The sequence below is a fragment of the Pteropus medius genome, unplaced genomic scaffold (assembly GCF_902729225.1).
Source record: "Pteropus medius unplaced genomic scaffold, Ma_sr-lr_union100, whole genome shotgun sequence".
NCBI lineage: Eukaryota > Metazoa > Chordata > Mammalia > Chiroptera > Pteropodidae > Pteropus > Pteropus medius.
The window spans coordinates 320,288-337,663 of record NW_024350323.1 but is presented as its reverse complement, the minus strand read 5'-3'; the positions used below and the strand labels follow the sequence as shown (position 1 = coordinate 337,663).

At 57.2% G+C, this 17,376-nt stretch overlaps 1 protein-coding gene across 11 annotated transcripts in view; it reads right to left on the bottom strand.

Annotated features, from left to right (window-relative positions):
- Positions 1-420: 420 nt before the first annotated feature.
- The window catches only part of STARD8 (StAR related lipid transfer domain containing 8), a 67,440-nt gene continuing 50,484 nt past the window's right edge, over positions 421-17,376 (bottom strand). For 6 of the 11 annotated variants that reach the window (XM_039838952.1, XM_039838951.1, XM_039838956.1 and 3 more), the window contains 14 exons: positions 11,565-11,636; positions 10,119-10,201; positions 9,142-9,205; positions 6,586-7,958; positions 6,162-6,275; positions 5,851-6,024; positions 4,719-4,878; positions 4,038-4,236; positions 3,390-3,600; positions 3,001-3,115; positions 2,505-2,729; positions 2,174-2,391; positions 1,900-2,076; positions 421-1,755 (listed from right to left, as the gene is read on the bottom strand). In XM_039838952.1, coding sequence (XP_039694886.1) covers positions 1,638-1,755; positions 1,900-2,076; positions 2,174-2,391; positions 2,505-2,729; positions 3,001-3,115; positions 3,390-3,600; positions 4,038-4,236; positions 4,719-4,878; positions 5,851-6,024; positions 6,162-6,275; positions 6,586-7,958; positions 9,142-9,198 — 3,141 coding nt within the window. In that variant the 5' untranslated portion in view covers positions 9,199-9,205; positions 10,119-10,201; positions 11,565-11,636 and the 3' untranslated portion in view covers positions 421-1,637. Of the gene's footprint in view, positions 1,756-1,899; positions 2,077-2,173; positions 2,392-2,504; positions 2,730-3,000; positions 3,116-3,389; positions 3,601-4,037; positions 4,237-4,718; positions 4,879-5,850; positions 6,025-6,161; positions 6,276-6,585; positions 7,959-9,141; positions 9,212-10,118; positions 10,202-11,564; positions 11,637-17,376 lie in introns of those variants that run through there. The other 5 variants (XM_039838958.1, XM_039838957.1, XM_039838955.1 and 2 more) reach the window with 4 other exon arrangements.

Genomic DNA, 17,376 nt, shown 5'->3' with positions numbered 1-17,376 from the left:
TGAGGGCCGGAGAAGCTTCCCTGCTTGGCACCGTCTCTCCCAGAATGCCGGACAAAGGGGAACCACACTGGGAAGCAGGTCCAGGGTGGCAGAGTCCAGAGCCGAAAGGTTGGGGGAGTCCGCTAGCCCTGCCAAGGGCCCCCTCATCACCCTTTATCTGTCTCCTAGGGACACCGTCTCCTGGGTGGTGATTTTCATACTGTTAATAGCATGGTGAACACCATCCTCTGTACCATCAGCCAGCCTCCCGTACCCCCATATCACCAGAGAGAAGAGCTGAGGCCGTTCCTCCTGTGGCCTGTGAGTCCCGGGCCAGCAATGATCACAACCTCCGACCCCAACACGAACACGAAGCGTATGTTCTAACCCACCCCCAGTCCCTAGCCGATCGTCTCAGCAAAGACAGCCACATAGCCAGAGTGAATCTCTAGTAATGCTTTATTGTTCTGCTGATAGGGTCACGTGGTTGCTGCTCTCCACCTCCCTCATCTCACCCTTAAGTGCCCTGCCCCCCATCCCGCTCCCGCCCGCAGACTATAGTACACTCATGAGAGAACATATCTGTGTATATATAGATGTGCGAATGTATATATATCTATATATACACAAATACATGTACATGTTGTGACTGTACAGTATTTATAGATAGAAACGAAATCAGCTTAAAAATTACATTGGCTAGAACCCATCCCACTCTAATTTATTCAACCAAGAGAAAAAAAAAGCACCAGTTGGTGTTCGAATAGAATTAGAATTTCCACATGAACCAAGATGGCTGACGGGTAGGATAATCATGTTTGCATCAAGACCCAGCTGGCCAGATTGACACTACGCCCTACCACCTGGCTGGCTGGCCACCTGAGCGGGGAGCCAGGTCTCTGTCTGAGCAAGGGGACATCGGCCTTCTACGTCAGGCACAGAAATATGTATTTTTGCCACCGTCTGCTTTTGCTCTGCCTGTGTGGTAGGAGCGAGCCTGTTTACTCTCCAGAGATGGCAGTGTGAGGCCAAAGGCTGCGTGGGACCCCAGGGAGTGGCAGATCAAGGGTGGGGCCCAAGCTAAAGGAGACTTGTTCATTGGTCTCTTGAGATCTGAGCGAGGAAAGTTCGCCCCACTACTCTCAAATCGTCATGTCACTTACTAGGCGCACATCAGTGCCTACTCTTTAAATCAGCCTCATAAAAATCAGCCTCGTACTTAGACAAAGGAAACTGCTCGTGGTGCTTGGGGCTGCCCTGTGCTCTGTCCCCATGCTCATCCACTGCAGTTCAATTTCTCTGGAAAAGCCAATTTAGGGCCAGTACTGGGCCCAAAGGTAGGACCAGAACCCCCTGTCCAACGTCAAAAGGATCCTAGCTCCAAACAGAATGGTCTGACCTCTCAGAAGGGCGTAGAGGAGGGAGCACGTACTGCTCTCTCGCTCCTTCCCTGGCAGGTAGGGGGGGGCTGCAGAACATAGGGTAGGCTTGGGGGCGGGTGGAGTGGAGATGGGATACAAAATTTTCTTTCCTTCTGTATGTGCAGAGGGGCTTCAGGAACTGAGGGGGGGACGGGCAGCTGGGGGGCATGGGGCAGGCCTCCTTGGTCTTTTAGTGCCAAGGGGCTGGGTGGTACCACCCTGGAACCGGGACGAGGTTTACAGCTTTGTCTCCGGGCCAGCCGCCTGCAGAGTCGGGAAGGAGTCTCGGATCTTTGCCACTTCCATGGCACACAGGTGCCCGAAGACTTTGCTGTACCAGTCAGGAGAACGGCCCCTGGGGGTAGAAGCAGGCAAGCATGAGCCATGGCTTCTTCCCAGGAGCCTTTCCAGAAGGAAGAAAGGACTTCCCCGCAGCCCCCCCAGGGATCAACGGCAAGGGACAGAGGTGGGGAGGGTGCCAGAGAAAGGGGGCCGGTACCTGAGGTCCGCGCGGCAGATGTGGGTGAGGCGGGAGCGGCCCAGGCCACAGGGCTCCATGAGGTACTGGGAGGTGAGCAGCAGCGCCCTTACCCCCGACTCGGGCACGGGCTGCTCAGGCTCCAGGGATTGGGAGACAAGCAGGCAGCCTCCGCGGGGCAGGTCAGAGCGCCACATCCTGTGGGGAAGGGACACGCACATTCAGGTTCCCGAGGCCGGTTCTCACCACCTCCCCGGCCCCCTAAGCACAGCAGATGACAGCTGGAGCCCCTCACCGGAGGACGACGAAGTCGCGGCAAGGATGGGGAGCCATGCTGTCGGTGACGTAGTGGTACAGCTCAACACCTGGCATCAGGGACTCCAGCACCTGGGCCCGCAGCAGGTCCTCATCCCAGAGGGCCCGCTCCCGCAGAATGCGGTGCAGCACCAGAGCCGGGGGTGCCGCCACCTCCGTGGATGCCTTCCACATACGCAGCGGGTGCTCGTCCGGTGCCTGTAGGCCACGGGAGTGGGGACAGGAGGCAGAGGGCACGACTGGAGTAGTGCCACTCGCCCCCAGTCGCTGTGGGGCTGGGAGGGGGCGATGGCGGGGAGGGTGGTACTCACCTTCTTGCAAGCCAGCTCCGTGTGCTGGGGCCCTGGCACGGTTGTCCAGCCCTTGAAGCGCTCGGCGGCGTCGCGCAGCAGCTCCTGCACGCTCTCTTCCATGTAGACGCTCAGGCTCACGCCAGCGGCATGGGCCCGCCGCAGCTCGGACAGGGCCGGGCCGGGAGGGCTCAGCTCGGCCTCACTGTAGGCCCCACACAGCTGCAGCACCACGTCCTGGGGCACCTGGGAAGACACACGCGCACACCGTGCTGGGGCTGTGGAGGGCGGCACGCAGCAGTCCCAGAGACCACAGGGTCAGTCGCATTCATGCTAAAGGGGTGCAGAGGCGTGGCTACTGCGGTGAGGTAAATGAGAACCTTGCAGTGAACAGCTGGATGTAGGAAGGCGACAGGTGTTGTCAAGTTGCGTTCTACCCCTGACCTGGGGTACAGAGGTCGGCCCTGACAGTGCCCCCGGGTTTGGAAAGGGGGCGCCATGGCCTAGAGTTACTCACCTGGAAAAGTTTCTTGCAGTCACTGATCATATGGGACAGTCCCTGGGTGGCAGCCATGTTCTCACTCAGGTCCCTGGGGCCTGGCCGGCCACCCAGGCTGCGTTTGCCCTTGATCCTGGAAGGAAGGACCGAGAGGAGAGGATGGCACAAGGGCACAAGATAAGATGGCTGACATGCTGGTTTCCCAGCTTTCTAGAAGCCACTTGCCGTCCTGAACGTAAAACGACCCGTCGTCCTTGAGAATAATGCCCCTGAGGAGTCAGGCTGACCCCTTGTGGTAATGCCTGGGAACTGCAGTGCCAGCCCTGAAGGGCCAAAAGAGGGGTCTGGGAGGGGGAAGAAGGGCAAACCTTCCCTGCCCCGCCCAGCCACACGCTACCCTGCTTCACCTGGGTGAGGAGCTATCCTTCTTGGAGATGTTGAGGTGGAAGATGGAGGGTGCCAAGCACACCGCCAGGTTGCCGGCCGTCATCTGGTTTTCCTCGGCAGAGGCAATGTCACTTAGGAAATACAGCAGGGTCTGCAGCACCTCTCGGTTCTCATCGGGGAGCAGCAAGGTGGCGGATTGCGCTGCCGGCAACCACTGCTCTTTGGGAAGGACTGTGGACGAGGAACGGCAGAAGGGCTTCCTTACTCCCTTAGAATCTCCCGCTTCCAGGAACGCAGAAGAAACAGGGCATCCAAGGGAAGCCGGTGGGAGACAAGGGCTAAGGTGGGCTCTGGGAGGTCCCTGGGTGCCAGATCCAGCTCTGCTCAAATGCACAGTGTAAGCTTAGGTAAGTCCCTGCCTTTCCTCGGGGTTTCAGTAAGTCCTTCCTTACTGGACTTACTGAGTCGGGGAAATGGGCTCGGGGAAATGGACTCGGGGAAATGGACCATGGTTTTTCTCTGCTGGGCTTTCCCAACTCCAGACAGTCAGTCTTCCCCCGAGTGTGCTTGGGTGCGGCTGCATTTGTCCGCACCAAGTTTACCTTCCACGAGCCCTAGGATTCGAGCGGTCGGTTGATAATGGGCAGGGACAGGTATGGGCAACTCACGCTGGTAGATCTGCAGGAAAGTCGTGGTGAGCTTGCTGGTGAAGATGGGCTCAGGCAGGTCTCGGAAATACTGCTTGACCAGGTCAGCCACATCGTAGGCCGACTGGCCCTCATAGCAGACATTGTCTGGGGAGCTCTCGTTCAATTCGCGCAGGTTCTGGATCCTAGACTTCACCCCAGACTTGCGGAAGATGCCCACCTGGCCCATGCAGGTTAGGAAAGGAGGGAGACATGGAAGGAGAAGACTGTGAGGCCAAGCCTGGGAGGGGAGTCACGAGTATAGGCCGCCCCAGAGACTTCCAAGCTTGGCAGGCTTCCCGCCGAGCAGGGATCGAGAAAAATGGCGAAACCAGAGGAAAGCGTTTGTTATAGCTTTGGGTCAAGGAGAAAGATGGTTTTAGTGTGAACGAGTAGGAAAAGGAGAACTCAGGCTAAAGCAGGCTCTTGGAAGTTGGAGGCTACAGTGTCTGGACCGGAAAGCAGCTGGCCCAGAACTCAGCGGAAGGTGGCTTTGTTTCCATCCTTGCTGGACCTTCCCGAGGCTAGGAGAAAGGTCCCTGCGGGACAAACCCAACCAGGGGGAAGGAGCAAAACGGGAGCGGCTCCCGTGCCCAATTTCTTAGCCTTGCACTTCCTCCCAGCGCCATCTTTCCTTTCTACACGCTCCCCATGAGCGCTCACCTGGTCCAGGCAATGTCTGCGCAGGTAACGCATGGCTTGCTGAATGCTCTGTGGCAACGGCTGGCCTGTGCGCTGCACGTGGATCAGGGGTGGCACCCCAAACACGTGCTGGCCCCGGTAGTCTGGGGTCTTGTTCCTTTTCATGAACTTGGGCATCGACCTGTTTGGAGGAGTGACGAAAGATCAGGAAGGGGTGTGGGGTAGGCCAGGACACAGCTTGGAGACTCTGGCTACAGTCTCAGGGGGCTCACGCAGGGGTGAGCAGGGTAAGAAACACAACCCATGCCCAGACTCAACATTCACGAAGTACCCGCGCTGGGCCAGCCCTAGGGAGTCACAGAGGGACACGGGGAGCTCTCAGTCTGGTTGAGGAGATACTCGCGTCCACAGGCAGTGACAATATATGTGGCCGGGAGTGGATCAAGAACTTAGGGGAAGACCCCATGAAGGAGGGGGTCTGCACCTAGTGGCTCAGGGAGGGCCCCGGAGCGGAGGCGGAAGTTCAGCGGGCTCTTGAGGGCTAAGCAGACACTGTCACGGAGAAACGGGGAAAAGGAACTCTCGGCTCAGGGAACAGCGCGGAGAAAGGCAAACCGGCAGGACAAAGAGCCTGGCACATTCAGGGACGAGTGACTGGTCCACTGGCCTGTACAGTGGCATTGCTTGGGAGTAGCGGGCTACGGAACACGACAGATAGGGCAGGGCCAGCACTAGAAAGGACCACGGTGGTAAGGAAACCCCACCTCGTACTCGTGGCAATGGGGAGCCGCAAAAGGGTGTTTATCAGGAGAGTGACAACCAAAGCTGCGTTTCAGGACAAGCTTGCTGGTGGCACTATGGAGGTTGGGGTGCAGGAGGTACAGCTTGAGGACCTTGGGTCCCCCGCGCTCACCCCTCGTCGCAGGCGGCACACGAAGTGCCATGCATGCTATGGGCGCCCGCCCCCAGAGAGCCACACGGACCCCTTGCCTTGGGGCCACGGCCCCTCCAGCCTCCTGGTACATCCCATGGGCTCTGACTGTCTGCACCCACTTTCTGTGGCTGAGCCTCCCACGGCCCCGCAGCAGGGGCCCGGAGCGGGCCAACGCCTGGGCGAGCCGCTCTCTGCCCACCGCAGCCCAGGAGCACTCACCAGCCCCAGCCGTGCTTTTGGGGGACGGTGTACTTCTCCATGAAGGCCGTGAGCCGCAGCAGGGAGCCCTTGTGCAGCAGGTGGATCTGGCTGGCGAACTGCCGGTTGATCTCCAGTGACTCCGAGTTGAGGCTGGGCCGGTGGGAATTCTGGAAACTGTGCCAGCGGAGCTTCCTGCGGAGGGAGGAGCGGTAGAGAACAGCGACCTCAGAAAGGGCTTCTTGCTGGCCCCTTTTCGTTCCCCGAAAAAGCAAGAAAAATGCGGGGAACTAGGACCGCTGCCGGGGAGGTGGCACGGGGTTCATGCCCACCTAGCACCAGAAGCAGCAGCACCAGTCCCCTCCATCTGGGACTGCAGCTGGGGGTCTGCGCTGGCAACAGCAGCCTGGCAAAGCTGGGGATCAGAGGCCATCTCTTCTAACACCCTGGATTTGCACAGGAAAACTGAAGCCCAAAGAGGAGCTAGGATCTGCTCAAGGCCACAGCAGAGGCAGGTCTGGAACGTAACATAACATTCTGGATTGTCTAGTCCTGTGCTCTTGCTATTTCCCTGCTGTGACTGGCTGCCTAAAGGCATTACCCAGCCCCCAAGAACCTGCCCCTGGGCCTCATAACTAAGAAATTGGGTTGGGAGGGTGAGGATGAAAGGAGGGGAGAGAGGAGAAGGGAGGGAGGGAGAAAGGAAAGACAGAGATAGCACGGCCCCTTGCCGCCACCCCTACCCTGAATTCCCACCTGCAGGGTCTGGTAAGTGAGGCCCCAACGCCCGAATCTCGTCGTTCACGAGGCGCTGACACCTGGAGTCCAGCCGGACACCCCGAGGCCTCAGCCTCATTCACAGAGTTCCCGCTACTATCCAGTTCACTGGAGGAGGCCACAGTGTCGGAGATGGAGTGTCCTTCTTCCACAGATAGGCTGGAGGCAGAAGTGGGTTCCCCACCTGAATTTGCCTCCTGCTCATTATCCGGGGCTGGGCCCAGGGTCTCAGCCTCAAGCTGAGCTGGGACGACTGGCTGGACGTCAGCCTGGTCCAGGGCCGAGGCCTCTCTGTGGGCTGGAACGTCTTCCCGGGCCAGAGCCTCAGCCTGAGCTTCGACCTCGACCGTGGCGATGTCCACTGATGAAGTGGCCTCCTCCTCTTCGTCGTCGTCGTCTTCGTCCTCCTTGTCTCCAGGCCTCAGATCTGGGTACACGGCCTGAGACCAAAGCTCTACCCGTTGCTGCAGGCCCCACACGTGCTGGAGGATGTCGTCTAGGTGGGCATAGCTGCCCCCACGCTCCTCCCCTTCAGCCTCGGCCCCAGCCAGTCCGAGCTCGGTGGGGCACGGCTCAGGCATGTTGTCATAGGTGCTGGCATGGCTGCCCGTGGAGCCACAGGAGCCCCGGCGACCATCGCAGCCCCGGCGCCTTCCTGGCTGCCAGTCGGCCAGACGGTGTCCGTGCTCAGGACACAGGCTCTCAATGGACAGGGAACGAGGGAATGTGCCTGGTTTGTGGTCCCCGGGCACGTGCACCAGGCAGTTAGCCCTGTGCGCCCGCTGAGGATGCCGGAACGTGGCCACGGGCCAGGCCTCCCAGACCCTCCGAGTCTCAGCGCCACCACCACTGGCAGAGCTGTGCGCCCGGTTCTTGGCCCTGTAGAATCCGGCTGAGAGGAAGCCGCGGCGGCTGCGGAAAGAGGAGGCTTTGGTGGCCTTCTCCGAGGTGGCTGGGCTATGCTCGGCCTCGGCTTGCCGGCTGCCACCCTTTTCCTTCCGCCTCAGAGACTCAAAATGCTTGAGGAAGCTACGGGAACGACGCTTCTTGGCTTTGTCCTGGGGATCCTCTGGGCTCTGAGTGGGGCTAAGGAGGGACCGGTCACTCGGGCTGGGGACACGGCCTAGCAAGGGCAAGTCTGCTGGCTCTGGTGGGAGGCTCACGGTGATGGCCGGCAGGGAGGTGGCACTAAGTTCTGTGAGGACGCTCTCACAGCTGGAGGTCACTGGCAGCCCAGGGCTCGGTGGGGCCAGCAGGTCAGAGGAACCCACGCGAGACCAGCGCTGACTTTCTCGCTGCAGAGCCCAGGGGGTGCTGATGGCACAGCGCTCCTCCTCTTCACAGTCGTCATTCTGGGAAGGGCGCCACAGGGCTGGGTCAGAGAAGTCCCCCGCAAGCCCTTGCTTGCGCTCCACTCTCTATCTCCAAACTCTTGGGGGACTTTGAGGCAAAGGGCTGGGCTTTCTGGTTGAGGACATGTCCTGCGGGGGTGGGGGCTGGCTCTATAATTGCCGGAGAAAGGAATCCAGGAGTTATAGATGGAGCCCAGATGGATGGTAAAGGCCATCTGATTAATCTCATCCCTCCCCATTTGCAGAGAGGGAAATCCAGACCCACAAATGAGAAGCCACTTGCCCAAGGTCATATGCTGTTATGCAGGGAGCCAGTGAAAGAGCCAGGCTACAATTCAGGCATCTTGACCTCCCGTCCCCAGCAGCCTTTCAAGTCTAGGCTAGACTCAGATTAATATCACGGCATGCCAGAACTGGGAGGAGATTTTAGATTTTCTCATTTTTTAATTTGCGGGGTAGGAAAACTGAGGCCCAGAGAGGGCAAGAGGCTTGCCCAAGGTCACTTAGCAGTGAGTGGCAGAGCTGGGACCGGGTCCCGGAGGTCTTCTGCAACTCGGGCCACAGGAAACTCACAGAGCCTGATACCAGGGAAACAATGGGATCACCGGACCCAAGTTCCAAGGCTCCGTGCAGACCAAGAGGCCTTGTGGTTTCCACGGTCCAGGCTCGGAAGAGTCAAAGAGGCCTTTGGAGGCTTTTGACGACCCCCATTCATTATAGAGATGGGGAAAATGAGGCTCAGAAGGCACGGACTTCATGTAGGTGGGCTTAAGGGTCTTGAATTCTAAAACCACATGGGCCACAACTTTTCTATGACATTATTCTGTCCCTAGCCCCTAGTCAAGGCATTTTTGCCATCGCCACGCAGGGAGTGGAGGCAGATGGATTGCTGTGAGGAAGGGCCATCTGTACGTTCAGTTATTAGCAAACCCAGGAGGGAGAGGTGGGCTGAAGCGGGTGGGTGAGGCCATGGGCCATGGAACTTATCACATTCCAGACTCTAGACCAAGCTCGTCAAAACCCAGAGACTCCTAAGAGCCCCCTACGCCCAACTCCCAGGCTAGAACAGGGCACTGCTGTGGACACCACGGACTCCAAAAGCCAGTTTCACAAGGGCTTTGTGTGTGTCCTGGGCCCCCCACGGTGCCACAAGGCCACTGACCCCACTCTTGCCATGACTCACCTGCTTACTTTGAAAATGAACCTCCAGTTTCATCGAGGCACACTTGTTTAAGGTCATCAGCCTCCTGCAAGGAAAGCGCGCAGTGTTCGCCCAAGGGCCCCAACCCCCGAAGCCTGCAGGGTGTAGCCCACCACCACACTCCCAAGATGTCATCTACTGCTTCATACGCCCAGCCATCGAAACCTCTCCCAAGCCCCAGTGTTCGTGGAGGTTTCAGCGCCCGATGCGATGCTGGGTAGATTTTAGATGTGGAAGCAAACCACTACAGAGATGGGACAGGTTCAAAAACAGAGTAGCAGAAGGCACGGCAGGCACACAGACGGTGGGACAAGGAACTTCCGTGAACGGAGGGGGTGTAGTGACAGAAGACACTATGGGCGAAGACAGCAATGGCATTCTGAGTGAAAGAGACCCTGGGACTCCTATGCCAGGAGCCTGGGACAAGGTGGACAGGGAAAGAGTCTGTAAACAGACCAGTTGTGGGTATGAGAGGGGGACCGGGGCCGATAAGTCGAAACCAGATTGCAAAGGGCCTCGGGTGTCACAGTGAAAGAGCTCTGCACTTCTCCCTCCAGGCGGTGACATATTTTAAGCAGAGGAGCGCCTGCCTGCAAACTGACCCTAATGGTTATCGGGAAGCTGGACTGGGACGAAGAGGGGGGTGCACAGATGGAAGGCGGGAAGGCCAGTTAGGAGGCTGGAATGGATTCAAGAAGTCGACCGAGCTGGTGTAAGTAGAGAGCGAACAAGTCAGAGGATCATGCGGGGGACCCAACTGAAGGGAGAAAAGAATCAAGGCCAGATTTTGGCTTCCCAGCTAGAGCGCCCGGGTGGCCGAGGGTGTCAGAGACCCAGAACACAGAAGGAGCAGGGTGACTGCAGTAGATGAGTTCTCTAATAGGGATTGCTTTTTTTTTTTGTCATGAGAAGCCCCAAGCCAGGCCTGATGTCCCAAGCCTGGCCTCAGCCCTCCCTACCTGCACACAGGGCCCCAAAGAGTCCTCGTCCAGAAACCGTGGTCCGCTCTTCACAGAGCCAAGATCCAGGGGGAGCGAACCTTCTGTATGGCAGAGAGGAGCCAAGGTGAGTTGAGGGCGGAAGGGGGAGGCTGGGGAGGCAGGGAGGCAGGCCAGCGAGAGTAGGGCAGGAAGAGGGAGCCTGGGGGAAAGAAGGGGTCCAGGAGCTCGTGGGCCATCAGGAGAGGTGCAGGACAGGCGGGTCCATGGGCTTCCCCAGTCCCTGTGAATCCTGGGCTTCTAAGACTAGGAACCTCCTCCCGGATCCAGGTGTAGTGGCGGGGGGCGGGGGTGTGCAGAGAAAGAAGGAAGACAGAAGAACACGGGGGGGGCAGGGGCAGGGGCAGTCCGTCAGGTTTAGGGAGGGGAGGGGAGAGAGGAAGGAGCAGGGAGGACGAGAGAGCAGCCAGGAAACCCCGCACCTCTCTGCCTTATTGGTAAAATGAGGCCATTTACTCATTTCCTGATATTCATGGAGCACCTCCTTTGTGCCAGACACTGGGGAGACAGCAGTGAACAAGACAGAAGCGGTCACAGCATCCGTGGACTTTACATTCTCCCGAGGGCAACAGATAATAAACAATATGTGAAACCAACAAGAGAATGCAGCCATTAATGCTACAAAAAGGCATCGGCCAAGGTGATGGGGTGAAGAGAGGTGGTCAGCAGGTGCCTTCTGGGGCAATGACCTCTGAGCTGAGTCCTGAAGAATGAGAAGGGGCCGGCCATGCAAAGAGCTGGGGAAGAGAGTTCCCAGCGGCACTAACATTAAAGCTCTGAGGAGACAAAGGGTCCAGAGTGAGCAAATGATGGGAAGGAGCCTGGGCCCTGGTGAGTGAAGGCGGGGCAGCGAGGGCAGGTGGCTAAGGCAGTCCTGCGAGTGAGGATAAAGCACTTGGGCTGACTCCATTCAGAGCAGAGGAGCGACAGCGAGTCCGCCTTCACGGGGCCCCTCTAGCTGCTGTGCATTCGGAGCAGAACAGGGAGCCCAGGGAAGAGGCTGCTGCACTAGGCCAAGTGACTGATGACGGGGGGGTCACACCGATGTGGCAGTGAAGGTGGCGGGAATTGGATGGATTCAAGATATATTCTGGAGGGAGAAGAGACTTGCTGAAGGGTTACATACGGGGGACAAAGGAAAGGATGATTCTGGGAGGTGGGGCTTGAGTGGGTGGTGATGCCCGTCAGATATCAGAGGGCAGATATCGAATTGGCAGCTAAATAGATAAATCTGGAGCTCGGAGATGAAGTCTGGACAGAGAGACATTTGGGAGTCACCAGAATACAGATGGTACTTGGACAAGAGTCTCCTGGGAAAGAACTGTTGAGGGAGGAGGGGGGGTCAGAATTCAGCCCTGGGAAGCAGACACAGGAAACTTTGGGAATGGGAGAAGGGAAGAGACCCACCTTCAAAGAGCTGAGCATACTGAGGGAATCCTGTAGCTCGGAGCCACTCGCATGCTTTCTTGGCCTCGGCTTCTAGAACAGAACAGGGGGAAGAGAGTGAGGCGGAGAAGCGGGGTTAGCGGGACGATGGGTGCATGCTGCGTCACCTCCCGCACGTAGGCATCTCCAGTTCTGGTGACCTGGAAACGGTAAGAGAGGGGCTGGCACCCTTGCTTCACGTCAGACGGCTCACTTTACGCTCTGCTCCCGAAGCCCCACTCCCTGTGTGCCTGGGACCCCCTTTCCTGAGCCTCATTCCCTGCCTATCCCGATCCCCTCCCACTCTCCTGCCCCTGCCCAGCAACACAGCCCACCGACAGCCACCAACTCCCAGGACAGTCTGGGGTCAAGGACTACTGCTGGGGACGGAAGGCGCATCTGTGTCTCTTCCTCAGGGAGCCACCCCGTTCCACGGCCTGGGTAGACTGTCCTAGTACAGCTGGGAAGAGAAAACGTCCCCTTGGACAATCAAATCTCACTTTGCACACACGACAGGCTGTGATGGTTTCACTGTCCCCATTTCCTGGATCTCCAAAGCGGCTCAAAAAGGCGGGGCTGGTGTACGGTCCATAGTCAGGGCCCCTACCCCTCGGACATGGTGGCTTCCCCAGTGCCCTCCCTCCCCTCGGAGCCTCCCAGGGCTATGCCAGCTCTCCCACGTGGCTGGCCTATTTGTGGCATAACCCAGTGCTGACTGTCATGCCAACAGCGCTGGCTTGTGGGCGTCTTGGAGGGCAACGGCTGGGCCAGCCGCCCACCCGTGACCTGGGAGTGTCTGGCACTGAGCGGGATACCCCTGCCAGCCTCAGTGGAGAGGTACAGCTGGACTGAAGCCACAGAGTAGCAGCAGCAAACTCTGGGACCGCCCAGGCAGCGACTCGTTCCGTACCCAGGTGGAGCTAGAGAGCTGCTCTGGCCACGGAGACCGGCCCCCCACTTCCTCCATGTTCTTCACACCTGTGACCAGGGGACTCCGAGGAGATTAGTGGGGTTCTTCCAAGACAAGAAATTCTCCGTGTTCCCAGAACCCTGACACAAGGAGATTCAGGATGAGAACCCAGCAGCCAGGACCGATAAAGGGCAAAACAGTGTTTCAGAGATGCTGGGTGGGTGGAGGGGGGAAGAAAGCATGGGGTAAGGTAGAAGTCGGTCAGAGAAACCACAAGGCTCCTCGGAGCCACACGCTAATGAGGACTTGAAGGCTCCGCGGCTCTTTCATGAGTGCGTGCGCCCAGCCGGTACCGCCCCAGCTTCTGTCTCCCCGTACGGCTGTAGCCAAGTCTGCTTCTGTCCATGATCCATGTGGATTGTGGGGGTTCGCGCACATGCATTCACACCCCCCAGGCCCCTTGGTCTGTGCATGTACCTGCATCTGCGTGTCTGTGCGTGTTTTTTGTTGCTGCAACTCTCTAAGCTGTGATAAAGATCTTGGAAGTCCTGAAAGCATTTGTCCACACAGGTCCTGCTGACATTACTTGTGTCCTCTGGCAGGGGGCAATGCAGGCCTGGGAAAGGATCCAGGTCTCTGGGCAGGTGATAGATAAGAGCAGCCTGCCTGAAGGGACTTCGGGCCCACCCAGTGAGCACTTTAGGGACATGGTTTTGCTGTGGCAACCACGCCCCAGCCTTCTACTGTTCCCCATCCTCAGAGCCCCTCCCAGCAGCCAGCTCTGCTTTCCTGTCAGTAGGACAAAGGAGACACCAGATCGGACTTTCCAGAAAAGTGAGCACAGAAGGAAACAGTGACACCTAAAGGGCCATAGGTGTTATGGCCACCTCAAGCGGGGTTGCCAATCCCCAGGGAAAGGCCAGCACGTCAGGAACACACCCTAGAAGTCCACTGCAGCCCCCAGTCACTCATGGCTCGAGACAGAACAAAGAGGAGAGACACACCTGTCTGTTCATTACTCCGGTGCTCCTTCTGAATCCTGAGGGCCTCGGGAAAGTGCATGGCCATGGAGCCCATGGCGGGGGGTGACAGGCTGCCAGCTCCCCTAACACTAGGTGGTGGCCCTAGCCAGGACTGGTGAGAATGAAATCGGCTCAGTCAGGTGAGCACCAACTTGTTTCATCAAGGGCCTTCTAGCCCCTGCTATTTATTCAAAGCGTGGTCCCTGGACCAGCAATGTCCACCTCACCTGGGAATGCGTCAGACACAGAGTCCCAGACATATTGAATTGAACTGCCATTGAATTTGTGTGAATATTACAGTTTGGAAAGTGTTGGCTGAAATCGTCTAGCTCAGGGATTCCCACTGATGGACGCACAGTAGAATCTGCTAGGAGGTTTTCGAAATACCAATTCCCCAGGGCCCCATCCCCAGGGGCTGTTTTAATTGGTCTGTGGTCGCACTCTTCAAATCAGTATTTTTAAAAAGCTACAGTATGGGGAATACTGAGGCTCAAGGGACTTTTCCAAGTCACACAGAGTTAAGCGTCACAATTGAGACTACAACCCTGATTTTAAAATTCCACGTCTAGCGATCTTTTCCATCACATTATACTCACCCGCCCTCAGATGCCAGGTAAACAGTGGGACTTAGACTCAAAGGAACCGACTCCAGGTCCCCGAACATTTTTTCTGCCCCTGTGTTCTAGGGAAGTGACGAATCTGAGTTCAAATCCTGGGGCTGTCTGTCAGTAACTGTCTGACTTTGGGCAAGTTGTTATCCAATCTAAGACTCAGTTTCCTCCTCGTTAAAATGGGGCCAATAGAATCCACTTCTTATAGCTACTGAGAGCATTCAGTGAAGTACTAGAGAGAAAGAAAATCCTTGACACACAGTAACGAGCACTCACCAGATGACTCTCCTCCCCTCTCCGACCAAAGCTTCCCAAAGGAAAAAAGATTTGGAGCCAAATGGCTTGGGGAAGCAAGGTTGGGAGGCAGAAGTTTCAGAGGCCACGGCACCTCAAAAAGACAAAGGGGCCATGGAGTCTGAGGCAGGGCTCCAAACCGAATCCCCAGCAGCACTCCCTGGTAGGAATCTGGAGAATGTAGTAGGTTATTGCCCAACACATCACCCCAGGGAGAGCTGGGAGGCCCTGAGGCTCCCTCCCAGATAAAGCGGCCAGGGACATATGTCTTGTTGTTTAAGGGCTGAGCTAAGGTGTTTTGCCTCCATCTCTCCCACCCGTCCCAGCCTGCCCAGGCCGGGGCCAGGAGTGACCACCCACCCCCAGAGAGTCAATTTACCTGGGGCTGGGGGCCCAGGCAGCCCAGACCCAGGATTGTCTTATGTGCCCGGCGGGGGGAGTGACACCGGGCAGGCTTAGGCGATACAGACATGTCTGTGGCCCCTAGGGTGATGTGCCAGGACAGGTCGGGGACGGCCCTCAGCTGGCACAAGCTGAATTCCAGTGAGATTTAAGCCCAGACCCTCCCCAGGGGAGGGGCCCAGCTGATCCGAGCCATAAGATTTGAGGGGAGAGGACAGGTTAGAGATCCTTGTGATCAGTCAAATCAGATCCCTGGGCCACACTCACACGTCTCCTGAAGGGAGCGTCAAAGGACTGGTTTCCGAGGTCAATAATGGCATCTGCGCCTACACTTACGCAGGCCACGCAGCAGGGACCTCAGCGTGGAGTTTGAGGAGTCGGAAAGTTCTGCATTTTTCTCTGCAGAGAATGGGAAGAGGGGCAAAGCAGGGCTTCTGTTCTCAAGCTGCGCTATGCGCATGAGGGTAGAGTTCAGGCTCCCAGGAGAAAGGGAGCCACATTCCCCACAGAGTCAACGCCATCATGCCCGAGCCTAATAACTGGGTTGGAGGAAAAGCTTTTTCCAATCAAGCGACTCCTCTACTTGCTGCCTAAGTCATCTTAGGCCACTTGCTTTATTCCTTAAGCTTTGGTTTCCAAACCTACACGGTGAGGACTGACCACTTCACCGCTGACCTTCCTGCTTACTGTCTGAATTTGGTCAGGCTCTACCTAGTTTTCAACGTGTCTGGATGAAAGTTAGAATTAGAGAAGGCTGCTTTCCATGACCTGGGTATCCGCAGTCTTTCAGGCTCAGTTCAGACTGTGTCCTAGTTGTCAAGAAGTGAGAAAGAAAGCCAGGCTTCACTTAGAGAATGTCACCGACCCAATCCTCTTCAGGCCACTAATGGGGAGCTGGTCACTCAGCCTGCTCCCTCCAAACTCAAAGTCCAGCTCAGGCTTACAGACCAGGCAAGACACATGGCCCCGGACAAGCAATGGGTGGATGTCAGGGATACCCGGATCGAAGTGTCTCTGTTACAGCTGGAGCACAGTAACCTCTCGACTCAGGCTGCCCATTCTAATCTGGGAAGCTCTGAAAATGCCAGTCCCTGTGCGGGCCATGATCGATTACATCAGAATCTCTAAGGACAGGATTGGTTTTTCTGTTGGTTTTTGACCAGCATAGGTGTCTGGAAAGATCGATTCTAGCCAGAGGCCAGACACACGCCATTCTAATCACTGGCCCATGTTCTCTCTAGGCCGAGGGCAAGAGGAAGAGAAGACAAGAAGCAGTAAAAGAAATACGTATAGTATGACAGGGGCGGGCAGGTCTGTGGGTGTTTGTGAAGATAATTTATTCAAACAGTTAGCCGACCTGCTCCATAAGGCCGCTTCCAACCAATGTGTGGGTTTCCTTTACCATATTTAGCTCCTTATCTGGGAAGGCATCTCCTTCGTGGCCCTCAGTGTGGGATGACAATCTCTAAAACAAGATCTGGTATCAGCATGGCCTCTCCCACCTTCAGTGAGCACAGGAGGAAAGCATTCTAAGGCGGCGGAGAAATATCTGCAATGCCATTGCCTAGGTGACAACCCCAGTTCCCAAGGTGGGCTCTGCGAGGCCAGGCTGGTACCCACGGTGGGTAGAGGGGCCGCCTACCAAGCCGGGCCTTGCTGCTGCACCTGGGAAAGGCTCGGTCCTAACAAACAGCTCCTCGGACCATTTCTCTCGGTTGATGCGAGGCCTGTTTCGTCCGCCCAGCGTGCTTCTAGAGAGGGTCCTGCTTACAGACGAGATGTCGGCCAACATCTCACTTGATGCCCAGTGCTCATGACAAGTGCCTCTCATCCTCCCACGAAGAGACACACTAAGGAGCCTAGGCGAAAAAGAAGGGTGCCCTCACCCCAGTTTCAAGCCTTGGATCCCTCAGAGCCTGTGCTTCATCCGAATTTGCGCGAACGGGCCCCCTACGGCGGCAGTGGTCCTAGCAGAGACGCTACAACAGGTGATTGTCTGGCTATGCCACCTCTCTCTTTGGAGGACCAAGGGAGAGAGGCCTTCACAAGAGCACATACTGAGAGGTGGATTCGAGGAGCGCCTAGACATCCCCTCCTGACCCCAGAGCAGACGTTCGGGGGGTCTGCAATACCTTGTCCACTGGAAGGCTGGGTGCACGTGTCTGTCCCTGTTCCCGCTGCTCTTAGCTGGAATCTCAACTCTAACTAGAGGCTTATAGGAGAGGGAGGCAGAGGGAGGGAGACAAGACCAAAATAGCTCTCATCCCGCATTCCAACCCTCACAGGAGGAGCAGCACGGCAAGGGCCACCGGATTTCGAGCGGCCTAGCTTGGCAGCGGCAAGACACTGGCTGGCCCCGGCTTGTTACGTCGACGGGCAGAACCCGGGCCCCCACTACACCTGTTCGGATGCCAGCCTCAGTCTCAGCTGGAGCTATAGCTGGATGCCAAGCTCCTGGGCCCACGCGAGCAACACTTTTGGAGTCTCCCTGTCACAACTGAGGCACCGCCAAGGCACATGGCCCAGGAGGGTACAGTACTGTGGGACTGGGTGAC